Genomic DNA, 17,235 nt, shown 5'->3' with positions numbered 1-17,235 from the left:
TATAGAAGTAACTATAGTCAGTGATAAGGTTATAAAAACAAGATAACCTTTTGTTTTCAAGGGCTTCCAGCATCCTGTGGGAAAGATGTCATTGCAGTGGTATGGCGAAGTAGAAGACACACTCACAGAGAGTTTTCTTCCTAGAGGAAGAATAATGTGCAAAGCTTTATGGAGGAGGTGATGTCTGAGCTGAATCTTAAACATCAAGTGGCAGTCAGTCAAAAGGAAATGAGAAAAGTAGAAGCCCTTCCAGGGCACGGCATGAACAAAGGCCAGGAGCTTAAGACAGAAGGTTGTGTGTAGGGATCTGGAATTATTAGGCTATAGCAATGAAGAGATGAGAGTTGAGGGTAGAGAGATAGGTCAGATCCAGTATGGCTACCTGGACCTTATATTACCAGTAATCATGAGCCTTCATATGGCTTAAAGCATGGCAAGATCAAATTTGTATCCTACAGATCATTCTAGAAGCTATGTGGGAATAGTTTTAAGAAAAACAAAACAGGGTTCAAGAGTCAGTTTACAAAGCTGTTGCACAAATGTGGGCAAGAAGTGCTCAGAATTTCAATCAGCTTCATGATTCAAGGGAAAGACAGATTGGGTAACGATGGTTGAGGGCTTAAACAGTATTTGGGAGATACTATTGGTAAGACCTGGCACTTACGTCGATGGATAAATTGGGATTTCACAGAGTTTTAGCTTAGATGACTGAGCATGGGGGTGTGGAGGATCATAAATCTGAGATGGACAAGAAGCATAAAGAGGCTGGGCAGCTTAGAAATTGTGGTCAATTTGGTTTAAGGTATCCATGATTTATCTAGGAAGAATTGATCAGCACATGTACATTTTACTCTATAGCTTAAGAAAGATCTGAATACACATTCTCTTTTTGTGTAGTAATATCCTGTGTTGTCTTTCTCCCCTTTTATCTTAAAGCAAATATGTACATCTCCATAAACACAGAGTAATTAATATACCTCCTGGGTGTGAACAACAAATGTCCACATTAGAACAGGAAAAGCTTTAAGACAAAAATGCAAGTAACCAAATAGTTGTTTTTGCCTTTTCTTCCAGTTTTGTCTGTGGAAATGCCTGCCTGGAAAGGTAATTGCTTCAGCTGACCTGCCTGGCTCTTTCTTTTGAGAACCCTGGCTCTGTGGCTCTGTCCAGTTCAAAATGGCAGAAAAGGCTCCCCCGGGCTTAAACAGGAAGACTTCCCGGTCCACACTTTCTCTCCCACCCGAACCTGTGGACATTATTAGGAGCAAAACGTGCTCACGGAGAGTTAAAATCAACGTGGGGGGCCTCAACCACGAAGTGCTATGGAGAACTTTGGACAGGCTCCCCAGGACGCGTCTGGGGAAGCTCCGAGACTGCAACACGCACGAGAGCCTCCTGGAGGTGTGCGATGACTACAATCTGAACGAGAACGAGTATTTCTTTGATCGGCATCCAGGAGCCTTCACTTCCATTTTAAATTTCTACCGGACAGGGAAACTCCACATGATGGAAGAAATGTGTGCTCTCTCTTTTGGCCAAGAGCTTGATTACTGGGGGATTGATGAGATCTACTTAGAGTCCTGCTGCCAGGCCAGATACCATCAAAAGAAAGAGCAAATGAACGAAGAACTGAGGCGAGAGGCAGAGACTATGCGAGAGCGGGAGGGAGAAGAGTTTGATAATACCTGTTGCCCTGAGAAAAGGAAGAAGCTGTGGGACTTGCTGGAGAAACCCAACTCGTCAGTGGCTGCAAAGGTATGAAATTCAAGTTTTTGCTTTCCAGTTTGTGGTCAGAAAAGATTAACTAACACCTTACCTTCCAGAGAGTGTCACTGTCTATATTTAAGATGTTTTGGAAAGAGCACAAAATGTGGTTACAAAGACAGTGAAAAATTCTTTCCAAAATCTGAAAAGTTAAATAGAATGACTCTTCCTGTGTCGTGTCCTAAGATGGCAGTACTCTTTTATAAATATGGTTTTCCTGGTCCTATATGGTGTTGTTGACTTGGAGGTTCAAGAAATACATACATTGGATGTGGAGTCTTGTAGAAGGCTGAGGCCTAGCTTCCATCCTGAATTAAGTCAAGGTGCTGTTGTTGAAAGTTGGGGAGAACAGGCCTGGTTCTCAGGAGGTTCAGGGAAAGACAGGAACATGTGATGCCACGAAGCTGGTAGGTGTGAGTGTGTGTGTGGGGGGACCCATGATGAGGAAGGGAATGGGTTAGTTTAAGGAATGTGTCAATGTAGATTCCTTGTGACGTCTACTCTGACAGTGATGTTGTTAGGTGTCAGTGCATTTCCTCTTCCACAACTGAGGTGTTACCATAGCTCAGAGTTCATAAAAAAAAAAAAAACCTTGCTTAAAAGAAAGCTAAATACATGTTTTTCCATTGTGCCTCACTTAGCTAAATCTCAGAATAAAATATTTTGCTACTAATTCCAGTATTTAATTCAACTGTAACGTTCTGTTTGACATAGTTTAGTTAGAGCTTTGAGTGTTATCTTAATCCAGTTTTCATCCCATATACCTAGTTCACTATTACAATATGAACTGTAAGTGAAAAGTTTAGAATCATATTTAACAATGAAAGTATAATATTGATAATTTGTGCAGATTCTATAAAGTGGAATATGGAAACGTAAAAAAGGGTGTTTCATACGAGTTCTCTTGGTCATTTATAGTTTTCTCAGTTCTTTCTTACAGAAAGTAAAGATTATAGGAATATAATAGACCTTATGTGCCTATTGATTGGAAATTAAGATTCTGTCTGATAATGTACAAAATATAAGTAAATAATCTGCTGAATGCAGATGATCTTAAACTGCTTCGTGTACTCTTTGATATATTTAATTTTGTGACTTGTTGACTTCTAAAGGCATTTCACCTTCTGACCAAATGAAGAACTAAATGAAATAAAATCTATTTCTGTTATGTATAATGAGAAAATGCATGTTTTGGCTAAATGGAAGCTCTTGACTAGACTTTTTCATGGCTAGAATGATTTGCTTACTTTTGGATGGAAGAAAAATACATGTTATATTTGTGGATTTTGGTTGAGAAAGGTTACTGCTTTTTCTAATGTCAAGTATTTAGGTATATATTTGAGTTACAAAAAACACTGAGTGATTTTTGAAAGTGAATTAGATAGATTCTGGATTTGAAGGAGTATTTTGGTTGGAAATTAGTTCTTTCAAGCCTTTTGGCAGCTAAGGAATAAATTATTCTTCCACCAGATATTCTAGAAGGAGTTAGCTGACTTTGCAAATACAAGCAGCTAAATAAAAAAAAAATTCAAAAGGTTACTGTGGTCTACACGTTCATAACATTATTTACAAACGTCTAAATTTAAGAGCTGCTACATGAAAAATTTAAAAATATCTGCATATTTTTTAAAGAATTTCTAGTAATATTGGAATAGTGTCAAATAAACTAATTTCCCAGATAAGATAGTTCATTTTATCTCTAAAGTTTAGAAAAAGCAGGCAGATCTTGATCTTTAAAAAGGTAATAGTGGCCCATTACAATGTGCCATTATATACCTCTATGCATCAGACAGATTATCAGTTTATGTATGTACAGATATTTACCTACAAATTATACCCAGAAGCCAAGGACATTGGTTTGGAGATGTTTATGCAGTGATAAGTAATAAATTTGTTGTGTTATTAATCAAGCTAGGCAAATATTTGCTAACTTAAGTAGATTCTTTACTTAATTTTCACAAAAGATTTGTGGTTATTTATATTCCTACATTTCCCTTTCTGTTTTAAATTGTGAAATAGTATGGAAATGTTTTTACATTTGATTAGTAGTTAAATAAAAACATGGTTCATTTGCATGAGGTTTAGAGAATTTTAAAAACAGCTCCGTATGATGTCCAATGTAAACCTCTGTGCTTTTCCTGTACTCTTCTCAAGTCATATAACTCATTATATATTTCCAAAATAATTCTTAGTGAGGAAGTGCTCAGTCAAACTATGTGTGAATAGTATTTTTGCAACTTCGGAACAATTTGTCTTGTTAAAGCGACAATGGGATGATTCCCTAGCCCGCCCTTAAGTCTGCATTATGGATACATCAGAATCCCACTTATGCTATGAAGCTCTTGTGTAGGAACGCTGGGAATCTGTGTGCTTTTGCCAACTTGCTTAGGAGGTAAGATGTCTTTGGAGAAGAATATTTACTTTGCCTTTTCAATTATTGCTTATTCAGTTTGGTAATAGGGTTGAACATATGCAGAATGTGTTCCGTGTGCTACACACATTATGACACATCAAAGACACTCCTCTCCAGAATTTAAGACGTCTTCTCTTAACTTACACAGAGATTTCATATTCTTGAAAATATGTTTTCTCACATCTCCCCTCAAGAACTGGTTTTCTCTCTGTGGCAGCAACATTACCCCCATTGAAAATTCGCAGACTAAAGGGAAGGTGATGACCATGTCTTCTGGCACCAGAACATCCACACGGCCATTGCCGTTGGCTTGGCTCACACAGCACCTAAAACAAGCCTAGAGGATTGGAGAAACCTTGGTCGTCATTGCATCAAGAGAGGAGCTGGTGGTGGCAGATGCATAGGACCTGCTCCTGGAACTCCAAATTTCTGGAAAGCCAGAAGTCCAAGCTATAAGTCTCCCAGGAGATGTTGCCTGTTTGATTGCCCTGTTGATGCTACCTCCCTAAGGACCATGCCCCCTCTACTAACCAATTAGAGTGTGGGCTTTTTGAGTCATGGATATGGTAAGAAGAAAATAAATCCAAAGGAAACAAAACTCCTGTGTACTCACCAAGGAGAAAATAATTCAAAACATTCTCATTCTATTTATAGTATATGGATCAGTTACTCTAATCTTTGAATTAAAAAGAAATATTGGAACGGAGCCATAAATGATTTCCTTTTAATTCAAAAACAGAACTTTCACATGTTGTGCTTATATATGCATTCACTCAAGTGAACAATTCTGTCCATAAAAACCCTCAATTTAGCTTTGTGATGATTTTCTTAGTGATAAACAATAACAAAACACAGTAAGCATTCAAACCATAAATGCCATCTCCTCCCTCACCCCCAATGAACTGCTACAGTGTGAACACACCAGAAATCTCCACCTGTCAGGTACCGCTGTGGACTGTGAAATACTTCAGTTCTTACCTAGCATTGTCAGGGACTTAATTAATGTGCCAGTCATGCTGTTTGGGGTTGATTGTTTACTGTTCTCCCTTCTACCTGTCTTTCTATGGCCCAGCTGTACAGATTAAGGGGTTTGTGTTCTTCCGATAACGTGGCACCAGGGGCCAGAGGTGCACGCCACAGAGAATATTAAGTAACTTGTTCAGACTGCGCAAAGTTAGTTTGGACATATGGTTTTTCCTTTCTAAATATATAATCCTTGCAGACGAATAGGTTGAAATCCCAGAAGAAATTAGCCATAAAAAATGAAGCAGATCAGATAGAAAACAACTTTGGGTTTTGATTAAAATGTTCCAAGTATTCCATCACTTGCCTATAGTGTTCCTGTTTCTAGATCTGTGCTTTTCTCCTTTCCCTGAAAGACTGCCCTGAAAATGCACCGCTCTTTGCCCACTTGGTTTTATTTGATCGGGGAAAGAAGGGCACAAAAGGGGCAGAAATTGATAAAATCTCACATCCCACATCCTCTTATGTAGGCTGCTATAGGTCCCAGTTTTACTGAGATTAACCTTTTAATGCCTTTGTCTGAGCCTAACACTAATAACATCATCTTTCACACTTAGAAAGTATCCCAGTTTGAACACTACACTATATGATCACCTTACATGCAAATATTCTTGAAAAAAGAAAAATATTATCTAAAAGTCTTGCACTTTTTATTTCCTCTTTGCTTCTTGGAAGAGGAAATTTCTTAATTTTCAAGCAATATTTCCATCTTTTTTGAAAAATCATTGGTTTCCATTAATATTAAAATAAAACATTCAAATTCCCTTCAAGCTTGGTTTTTAAATCTCAATAAGTAATTATCATTTTCAAAGTGGAAAGAAAAACTGAGGAGTTCTTTGTAAATTATTTAATGTTATAAAACAGAGCACTTTGGTAGTATTTAAATATTCTGGTTTTGAAGTTCCATGTACACTGATTTAGTTATTAACAGATTTGTTTTCCTTATTTCAAGTGAGAGACTTTCTAATGTGAATGATGAACTATTTTAGGTAAGCATAAGTATTATGAAGGAATGGTCACAATATTTAATACTCTCCACTTTGAAAGACTCTAAAAGAGCTTAAAGAATGCTTTAAACTAAATGTTCTTATCTGAGTTTGTCTCCCCCCTTTAAAAAAAAAAAAGGTAGAAAAACAAATACTTTCCAGATGGTAAGAATTTATAAGAAAATTTCCATGGTATGTATGCTTGGACCTCGGGTAGATTCCTATATATTTTGCTTTTAATCATTTATGTTGGCAAGTGGAACTTTTCTCTGAAAGTTTCATCTAATAATTGCATGAAAGTCCATTCATGTAACTGCTCAAAGAGACGGCTAGTCATTACCTCACCTACATTAATTCATATTACTGTTTAACTTTCCCCAGCATGTTAGCGAGTACCCTGGTCATTCTCATGACTATCAACTAGGGTTGAGAGATATACAGTCATAACATCTTGTTGCATTGAAACTGAACAGAAGATGCATTTTGAATGTCACTGTTCTTTTCCATTTTACTAGTAACTTTTATATTTTCCAGAAATATTTGGCATACAGCATGAAATGAAATAATCTCTTTCCAGAGAATCTATTAATGCAAAAATAGCTAATTTTTATTGAATATCAAATATTTTATTGAATATCAAATATCAAATATCAAAAAGTGTTGATATAATATTTAATAAAATATTAATATTGATTGAATAAATTGAATTATCAAAAAAGAAATCTTTTACTTTTCATTTTTCTATACTCTCACCTTGTTCCATAAAAAAAAATTGCTCACTAGCCCACTAGAAATACATGCACTAGTCATCCATTCAAATAAAGTAATAAAAATTTAAATAAAGCTAGAAAAATATATTTTAAATTGTAACACTAGGGAATATTTCATTTTCTGCAAATTGTTTTGAGTAATTTTAATTGAAAAAGACAATCTCATAATTTAAAAAGAGTTGAATTTCATAGACAAGATGTGTGTTTGTGATTGGAAAAATTTACCTGTCTGGCCTTAGAGAACACAGTTAACCTACCTCAGGCGAAAGCCATTCTTGATATAGATACCTTGACTCTATACCCATGTGAACCAACTGTTCTGATGAAGAAAGATATTTTCAAAATAATAACTAGTTCTAAAAGAACTACTGGAATATAAATTCCCTTTTGATCAAAGCATGATCACATAGGAAAGATCTCCAGTTGCTAACGTATAATTCATGAGGTAACCATAGATTACCACAGCTTATTTTGGTTTGGGCACTGATTTGACATTGGTGTCTTTAGTCTCTAGGAGAATTACCCCAGAGTCCTATGACATTTAATAATCTGTAATGTGCTGAGGCATAAATTGGAATTCCATATAAGCTAAGCTTGGTGTGTAGTAGTTAGCTAGTGACTTGGGTGAGTGAGCATCACTGACCTAACACTCTTAGCCTAACGCAGTTTTTTTTTCCCCCTCTCACTGTCACCTATACTCTCATTAAATGGTCTTATATTTTATAAGGGAGATTACATCATATAGCAGAGATTTGTGAGGCTTTCTGCACACATCCCTCATTAAGAATATCCTCTAAATCATACAGTGATGTGAATTGGTATTCCCTCAATTAAAAAAAAAGTTTATAAAGATGAATATTTTATTTAGGTATTCTAGGGGTGATAGAAGCTTTTTAGGTAGTAAGAGCCTCAAAACTGTTCTTGCCCACCAGTAGCCTGGGGGGGTCATTAAAAACCATCCTACCTCTACAGTAGAACAGAGAAGGATAAAGGGGCCATGACTGCCCACACTGTCCACATAGCAGGTGGACACAGACAACAGGCTGCACTCTGTAGCTGTTGCAATATCCAGCCCTTCCCTCTCCTAATTCTTCCCTGTAGCTCCTAGACTGTAGTTGATGATGACTTTGTAGGCATTATCAGACCTCAACCTTATGGATATAACCAGTCTAAAATAATGTAGCTAGACATGGGCCAGCTGGGAACAGAGAACTGTAGTGACTGGAACAGAGACAGGGAATGGAGAAGTGAAAGAAGTCGTTTGTTCTCATCTCTTAAACTTTTCCAGGAGGCATTAAAAGTTAACAACAGAACTGTATCAGACTTTGCACCTATCTATAATTCATTTCTGGCTATGTATATACATCTGTGTGTAAGTTAACACCTTAGCTAATGCATAAAAATGATTGGAATTTTTTTGCCCTTAATTAAATCATTTATTCTAACATCTTTATAAATCATTAAGTGAAAAATCTCTGGATATTACTAAAGACACTATCATATGTGTGTGTGTGTGTGTGTGTGTGTGTGTGTGTGTGTGTGAGAGAGAGAGAGAGAGAGGTTATTCATACACAGGGCCACATTTTCATCAGGACATATTGTATCATAGAAACCCACATGAACAAAAATGTAATGTAATGTAATGTAATGAACTTCAACCCGTTTTGGTTAATTTAGGATACATACAACTTTGTCATCTAAATAAGACAACTCATTCAGAATAGGAACTTTTTTTGGTGGTAACCTAATCTGCCATGAAATCCATGGCAAGTGCTTTAATGGTCCAAGAACAGTGGAAGAATTACTTGACTTTGTTTCAAGATCCTAGAGGTCATTGTCTCCCCAGATTTCACGCTTTTACTTATGTCTCATTGAGTCACTCCTGACACAACCACAAGTGTTGAATGCTACTTTAAATAGCTTCTCCAGCCTACACCACAGCAGTGCCAAGGACAGCCAAGTAATCCTGGCGAGACTCCAAATGGGGTTGCTTGGTTGGAGCATCCTTCATGGGCAGCAAACCTCAGGATATTTGCACATGAGTGAAAGAACTCCCAGCCTTCTGATCATTGTTTTATCTCAAATAAGATAAAATCTAGAGTGCAGTTTTGAAAACTCTAATACAGGTTTCTTATCTGGAGTCATCCAATGAAATCCTTAACCAGTGGTGTTCCTCAAATTCGATTTTTTTTTGTGGGACCCTCTCCAGTGGCCGGGGATCCAACTGGCACTGCAGAGGCTGCGGGCAGCCTCGCAACCCAGCGCTCAACCTCTGCGCCACCAGGGGAGGCCCCTCAAATTCGATTTTTAAAAAAAATTTTTGAGATAACATTAGTTTGCAAACTGTATATGATTTAAGGGTATGGATTCATTCCTCTTCATATATGTGTTACCACACCACACCCACCACTAAGGTACCCATAATTCTCCACCCTAGTCCATCGGGCCCTCTCTCACCTTTATTTCTTACTCCCCTGACCCACTTCCTTCCCCTCTGGTAACCTCAAACAATCAAATTTCACTTCACATGTTAGAGTTATATCTATCTCTGGCAACAATTTGTCTAGAACTATCTAACTTGTGCATTAGTGTTTGAGCACATAGTTTCTATGAGAATTTGGTAGAATGAAAAATAAACCAGTGCCATTGTCTGTAAAGTGTAGCAGTAGATCTGTGCTGTCGTGAATTGGATGTATTTCAAGAATACAAGGGAAACTTTCACTTTGGGAAACTCCACGAGGCCTTGTGCAATATCCTTAAGGTGAGCAACCTGTTCCCTTTAAGGGGAGGTTTTTAGTTTAGAATCAGAAAAAACTTTACTAGTCAATCTTGCTTTTTAAAAGGTGATAATTTGCAATACTACAGGTGGCGTGAACTACAAATGCAATGAAAGAAAATATGAAATAGTAGGCTAGAATCTAGGATAACATGAATTTAACATTACATATTTGCTATGTAAAAAAGCTAGCACATTTTATTGTATTTTTTAAATGAAAAGATATTTTTCTGCAGGTGTGAAAATTATTGTATTATATAAGTAAAGTAATTGCATTATGAAGAATATTAAAATTCAAAGCAAAAATCAGTTTGAAGCACTGTTCTTTATTTTTCAAACTCCAGCTCATGACCCATTATAAATATTTTAAATTGCATGGAGTATTTACTAAGTGCCAATTGCACCCTTTTTTTTTCAAACTTTTATATATAGATTATTCATGAGGTAGCAAGCTGTTTTGATAGGCATATTTTAACAATATGTTAGTTACATTTATGAGCTTAAAGAATGAAACGTTGTATTACAATTGAAAAACATTAGGGTTCTAGGGTTTCTGTGTTTACCTGCTTTTGTTAAGTTACCGGGCATATAACAAAGTTTTGGTGAATTTTTCTACCCTGCTCACTTTGACACAAAATTCTAAAATTGGCTCTTAAGATTGGATGACAGATCTCTGATGTCGATCAGATGAGTTGTGTTGGGTAGCCTTGTGCTGTGCTTTTAATGCAGAAAAGGTGCCCCAAGGGAACCACCCTATTTCCACCAGTGGGTACCATGAAACTATACAAATGCCCATTTCTCATTGCAGCTCGGCCCAAATGAAAAAATGTCTTTATTATGTCCTTCAACTCTTACTCCTCTCTTTACAAGGAGGCTCACCTTCCCCTGCTATTCTTCTCTACACATGTGCTTCTTAGCCCCTTCAGCCCTTGCAGAGGAATACACAGGACACCTGTCCCACTGCCTCTTATCACACAGCCCAATCGACCCCTTAAGAGCCCTCCTCATCAGGGTTATTTTGGTTGACTTCATTGGACAATTGTTGATGTTTCCATTAAATTTCTTTGAGTCCAGTTAGATTTCACATTTATCTTTTTGGCCTGGTTCTAAATTTTTTTCATGAGATGATATCACATAAATGTCAGTAAAACGGAATATAGTAAAGAGTCTAAATTAGAAAAGGTAAATAAACCTACGAAATTGGGCTTCATTTTGTCTTTAAATTATAAAGCAGGCATTTGTTTTTCTTTATCCTAAGGCATCAGAGTCTGAGAATAGGCAGGCTTTTTTCTCTTCAACTCTTGAAAATTATTATCCTAATAGTTCTTTTCTTCTTCATTTGAGAGAACCTAGTTCTTCACCCACTCTGGCTGTGCAAATTACGCTGGTTTTTCTTCTCACTCCCTCATAATAGTTGTCACTATCCCCAGAGCATTCTGTTTTTAGCAGAAATTTCACTCTAGGGGAAGAAACTGTGGTTAATTGATACCTGATACAGTACCAGATGCTCTTCACAAGGCTATATTAGCTTTTGTTTTCAGAGTCCTCTGTGAGGTATAGCTCTAACTTCCTAATATCTTCAGAATTCATGCAACACTGCTGGTCTTGTTATTTTGAGACCAGTTTTTTTCTAACAACACTGCTACCTTCACAGTCTGGAAAAAAAAAGAGCCTCGTTGCCTGCAGTCTAGAGAATCATGAAGTGAAGACCACATTTTCTTGTCTCTTCATTAATTTGTATGATCTTTCTTAAAGAGCAGGAGGGAAGGATTTTGTATTGAGCATTGTGTGTACCATATATTGAGCTTAGGAGTTCTTCATATCAACCCTTAAAGGAGAGGTGGAAGAATTTTTTCTGCAAAGGGCCAGACAGTAAGCATGCTCAGTTTGTAGGCCATATGGTGTCTGTCCTTGCAGTACAGACAGCCACTGGCAACTGTAAACAAATGGGTATAACAGCTTCCAATAGAACTTGACAGCAGGCTGATTTTGGTCCATGGGCCTTAATTTGTTTGCCTAGTGCTACTTTATATCAACCCCATGAGAAGACATCATTAATCCCTTATACAGATTAGAGAGCCAAAACTCAGAAATACCAAGTTCATGTTGATTGTCTTGTTAAGAGGAATATTGAGATTTTTATCCAGTCAAACTGAAACCTGGCTTTCATACAGTTTTTCCTCCTGTCTACTTGCATTTTCCATTTCTTTCTCATTGCAGTTGAGTATTCCTGTCACTCTCTAATATTCACTGAAAGCTTTTTATTTTTTATGGCTGAGAATCATTTTACCACTGCACCCCCTTGCTATTGGAAAGGACAATGATTAATCATAAATTCTGGTCTAATTCCCCATCTTGAATTCTCTTAGCATACAGGTGAATCTTCTCTGCCTTTGATGTCCTCGATTCTCATTACAATCACAGAGCTTTCCATGTCCCGCTAGGTCTATATTTTGTCCCTTTTGCAAGCTTTTTTGCCTTTACTTATCCCACTCTTTTTCTCCTCAATTAGGATCACAGAATCCCTTGCCATGGTATCGACCTTGATTATCTGATAGTTAAATGATAAAATGGCTATAAGGTCACTAAATAGACGTTCTCATTTTATTGATGCCACCCCCAATTCAAATCTATTCTCCATGTAGCCAACAGAATTTCCTTTTGAAAGCATGTCTCCCATCAGATAACTTTTGAATTCAAATCTCAATGACACCTCATGGCCTGGAGTCTAGCTCTAATTCCTTAGTATTGCATTTCAAATTCTTCACAACATTCCTATTCAACCACATGCATTGCTCCTTATATGCACTCTCCAGTTATTTCAGACTATACTGGAGACACTCCTGGAGCAGAGCACTGGTCTGAACCACTTGTTCACTGTATTCAACAAGCAAGATTCTCACATGGCTATATTCATCCAGAGAGGACATTGTTTTTTCTCATTTTCACAGGGCTACCTTGTATATTTGCTGCATCCCCACCTATGTACCCTGCAATCTCCTTGCTCCATGACCACTGCAGTTGCCCTGACTTGGAATGCTTTCTGTCCTTGTTTGTCTTTATCTCAGCTCATCTGTTGCTCTTCTGTGATGTCCTCCTGAGTCTTCCTCCTGTTTTCCCAGTTCTTTTTTTCATGATTATAATCTAGAGATTCTTTCTGTGCTATAATCATCTGCTCAGCTAGGTGTCACACGTGGGGGGATCAAACCTTGTCTTTTCCATCTTCAATTCCCGACACATAGCACAGTTCCTGGCACACACCAAATACTCAGAACCTGCCACCAAATGGCAACAAGGACAAAAATAACAGTAAGACCAAATGTTTCACAATATTTCTCTTTCTCTGTGAAGATTAAATAACATAGATAGAAGTTGAATATCTAATCCCAGTGATTAGACCTGAGCAATGCTAGAATTGTTTTAGGCATTTTAACAAGCTAAATGTCTTATCCATTGTAAATGGCTTTATATTATTGAAATAGGATGAGAACCATAGATGTGGGTTTTTCATTTTTACATTGTATAAATTCTCCATCCAGAATAACGTGTAGGCTGCTATGTATGCCACAGAGCTTATGCAAAGAAAGGCATCAGGTGCTGCTGAAAGGCAAGCTTTCAGATGCTTTGCTTTACTAAGATTGCTCATTTGAACTAAACTGCAGGTTCTGGAAATGCATCATAGGGAAAACGTGGCCATGTGTGGATAGAGGGAGAAGGTCTTGATCTGGCCCCAAAGGATGGGCAACACTTCCATGACCTCTAGAGGATGGGCAGAACATTTCTCTTTAAAAGGATTGATTTATCATTGGTTTATTGTACTAAATAAGTTGCAGGAATACAGCTTCATACCTCAATATGTATATATACCATATTGCACACACCACTGAAATTCTACTGCCCTGCTACCCAATGTCCCCCTTATATTCCTTCACCTCTCTCCCTACTCCTCTGGTCACCACCATTCTCAGATTCTAAGACTTCTAAGTCTTAGAATTCTCCTCAGATTCTAAGACTTCTAAGACTTCACAAGACTTCTTGTGTTTTGTTAGTTCATTTGGATGAAGATCGTTTCTTCAGAGGACCTTGGGCCCAATGGAGGTTATTCCATTACTCAGGAAAGTTACAACTACAGATAAATGCAGGGTTTGAATTGAGACAGATGTCCAGTATGGTGTGTTTTGTGGGGATATGAAGAAAGTCTGAAAAAAAAATTCTTAATGACATAATACAAAAACATAAGCTCAAGAATTTTTTTTTTAATTTTTACTACACAAACTAAGAGAATCATAATATTATCAATTTACGGAAACTGACTTTATTGTAATCCAGATTTTTTTCCTGGAAATTTCTGGTTTGAATTTTTCTAAAAGTAGAAATTAAGTATTCCTTTCTATCTCAAAATTGCTTTCTATCAGTGTGCCACTTGGTCATCAGATGTGTTCAAATATTGTTCTGATATTTCATACTGTACGCATGGGATTTCCTAATTTGCTTTTTCAAAAAGAGCCTAGACAACACTTCTACAATTTTCAGTTACTTAGGAAGACATGTTGACTTGTTTCAATTGAATAATTCATAAAATTGTCTTTTCAAGAACTACTTGTATATAAGAAACTGTAAGCCTTCTAAGAATTTGAATAAGATTGCTGCTAAAGAGTAATAATATTTTCATTTGTTAAACCTTTGGAACCCTTGACATTATTGTATTTGTTTTTGAGTTTCTAGTAGTATTGTATTATAATTTAATTCTTTCTATTCTACTACAAAAGGAAACTGTCACGTTAAAGCGTGTCTTTAGTTCTGCCTTTACATTGTGCACTGACCAGAGGAAAGTAATCATTTTTTCCAATTTTCTTGACATTTTAAACTCTCAGAAGTACTTTTTGTAAGTATTGTGTGACTTTTTTTTTTAAATTGAGGTAATATTGGTTTACATCATTGTTTGCATTGTGAATATAACAAAATTTTATGGGAGACAAAACTGATAGGTATAAAATGACCAGAAAGCTCTCCTTTTACAATCATAAATTTGAATAAACTCCATTTGGTATGGCATTTAGAATTTCAGAGAAGGGGTATAGTTAACAAATTTTAACAAATAGTTATATGAATTTTAAACAAATAGAAAAACATTTGGTAGAGAGGGAGAAAGTATAAATAAAGGCTAAAAAATGGGATTAAGATGCTTAATTCATGCATGAGGCATTAGACAAACTGTCAGACAAAGAATCGAGTTAAAAGGAACAGGGGGAGGCATGAATTGCCCAGCTTGTGTGCCCACCTGAGAGTGCCTGTTATAAATGTTGACGGAAGGTCAGCTGACACCAGCATGTCAGTTGCTGCTAGGAAGTGGTTAGGGAGTTCAGGTAGCACAGTGGTGGGGAGCAGAGGCTTCCCAGTTTGGGTTGGAAGGCTGATTTTTGTCTCTCAGGCAAATTGGGGACCTTGCTGGCCTCATATTCTCAATGGCTTAGTTGGAGAGGATATTGTTGCCTAATTCGGTTATTGTGAAGATCAAATGGGTTAGTAAACTGAATTCTTGGTACACTATAACTCCTAATACTATTATTAGGACTATAGTTATCATCAATATCATCATCATCATTACTCAAAATAGTCCATTCTAAACTATCACCAAGAGGGATTTTTTTCCATGATTGCTATGCATTTTGAGTAGTTTTATTAGCTGTAAAGACAGCATCTATATGTAGACAATAAACTATTTTCATTTCATTTTCAAACCAAATCTTTAAAAGCAATTAATTAGATTAATGTTTATTGATTTGTCCAAATTTTCATTAAAATGATACTTTAGATAAAAGAAGTCTGGAATATAAATTAAAATTTAATGATTAAATAGTCTATTTTTGTGAAATGGATCCTATTAATGGAAATAATAAAAATAAAAATGAACCGACTGTTCCAATGTTTGATTACAGTCTGGCCTTTGTAGTCATTGCTGATCTCCTGATGGTTGCCATCATAGTAATCACCAAAATTAATGTAACTGCCTGGCATTTGAGCATCTATAAATAGCTTTATTCTTGTTCACAAATAGCGCCTTTGACTTGAGAAAGGAAAATGATCAGACTATTGCTTTCACTTTCCGGTTGGACTCATTGCCTCATGTTTGTTATCAGAGTATCTGTTAGTGGAGTGTGAAATTGAACACAGATCATTAACCTTCTAAATTCCTGTCATTATGATACATTAACAGTAGTATATTTTATTGCAAATAATTATTTGGATCAGCCAGAATTGGATTCAAAGTAAACTTCATCACAGTCATAAAATTTTCCACGCTGAATTTCAAAAACTCCTGTTTGTAAAAAATACTGTAATAACACTAGGCTGGTTATTATTACTCATAGAAATTAAAGAGTTTTAATGACTAGTTTTTCATGCAGAGCCACTTTTCTGAACTTAATGCATTTTGCACAAGATTTGTTTCCTGACATGTATTTAAAAAAAAAATGAGAAATAAACTCTCAAATCAAAATATCAGCTTTTTAAGTTGATATTAGCATTTCAAGAATGCCCAGAGGATTAGCATTCTTTAAGAATATTATTAACCAGGTCTTGTTTCCTCTGAATTGTTTAATGCATCATATAGAGAAATACGAAATAATATGATAAATAAGTGACCCAATGGATTATAGAAAAATTGGCAGAGAGACTAGATGAAAAGGTAGAGTTAATCTAGAAATAAACTTGATAGATGGGGGGCGGGTGAGAAAAAAGGAAAAGTATTCATAGGAAAATAAAGAGGAAACTGGAGAATTTAGCATATAAATATTCATGACACAAATGCCTATATAATTGATGGATTATATCAACAGGGTTCGAACATTCTTAGCAATAAAGCAAACAGGAAAACAAACAAAAAGAACAAAATCGTATCACATCTGGACTGTGCAGACATGACTATGGCCCCTCATTCACTAGGGTCCTTTGGAAAGGGAGTAGGTGTATATGGGCAGCTCTTCATATGATCATTCATTCATTGAACAGATATTTACAGATGATCAAATATTTACTGTACTAGATGCTGGGGATCCAACTTGAACAGAACAGACACACCCACAGAATTTACAGTTTGGGGTGGGATGCTGACAGGTAATAAAATAAGTGAATAGAACATAGTAAGTAAGGGATAGAATAAAATAGAACACATTAAGTAAATAAAATAAATAAAAATAGAATAGAACGCACTAAAAAGTATCCACTGATGGGGGAAAATAAATCAAGAAACAAGGTTCGGGAGTACCTATGGTCTGATGATTCCATTTTACAGTCTTTCCAAGAAAAGCTTCACTGAAAAGATTATTTTCAACAAAGTTTTGAAGAAGTAAAGGAGCTCTAAGCATGTCTAGGAGAGAGGGCCCCATGCAGGACTAGAAGCATGGTGGGCAACAGTGGTTCTCAATTGGGGGTGATTTTGTCCTTCAGGGAATATTTAGCAAGTTAGGAGAAGGTTTTGATGTTCATCTTTGGGGAAAGAGA

At 36.4% G+C, this 17,235-nt stretch overlaps 1 protein-coding gene across 1 annotated transcript in view; it reads left to right on the top strand.

Annotated features, from left to right (window-relative positions):
- Positions 1-1,176: 1,176 nt before the first annotated feature.
- The window catches only part of KCNB2 (potassium voltage-gated channel subfamily B member 2), a gene marked incomplete at its 5' end in the record, with an annotated part of 355,086 nt that continues 339,027 nt past the window's right edge, over positions 1,177-17,235 (top strand). Inside the window, one exon of the mRNA XM_084229766.1 lies at positions 1,177-1,755. Within this exon, the coding sequence (XP_084085892.1) occupies positions 1,177-1,755 (579 nt within the window). The remainder of the gene's footprint in view (positions 1,756-17,235) is intronic.

Source organism: Talpa europaea, assembly GCF_964194135.1.
Source record: "Talpa europaea genome assembly, chromosome: 3".
NCBI classification, from domain to species: domain Eukaryota; kingdom Metazoa; phylum Chordata; class Mammalia; order Eulipotyphla; family Talpidae; genus Talpa; species Talpa europaea.
Note: the sequence above shows the minus strand (reverse complement) of the source record. Positions and strands in the feature narration are given on the sequence as shown.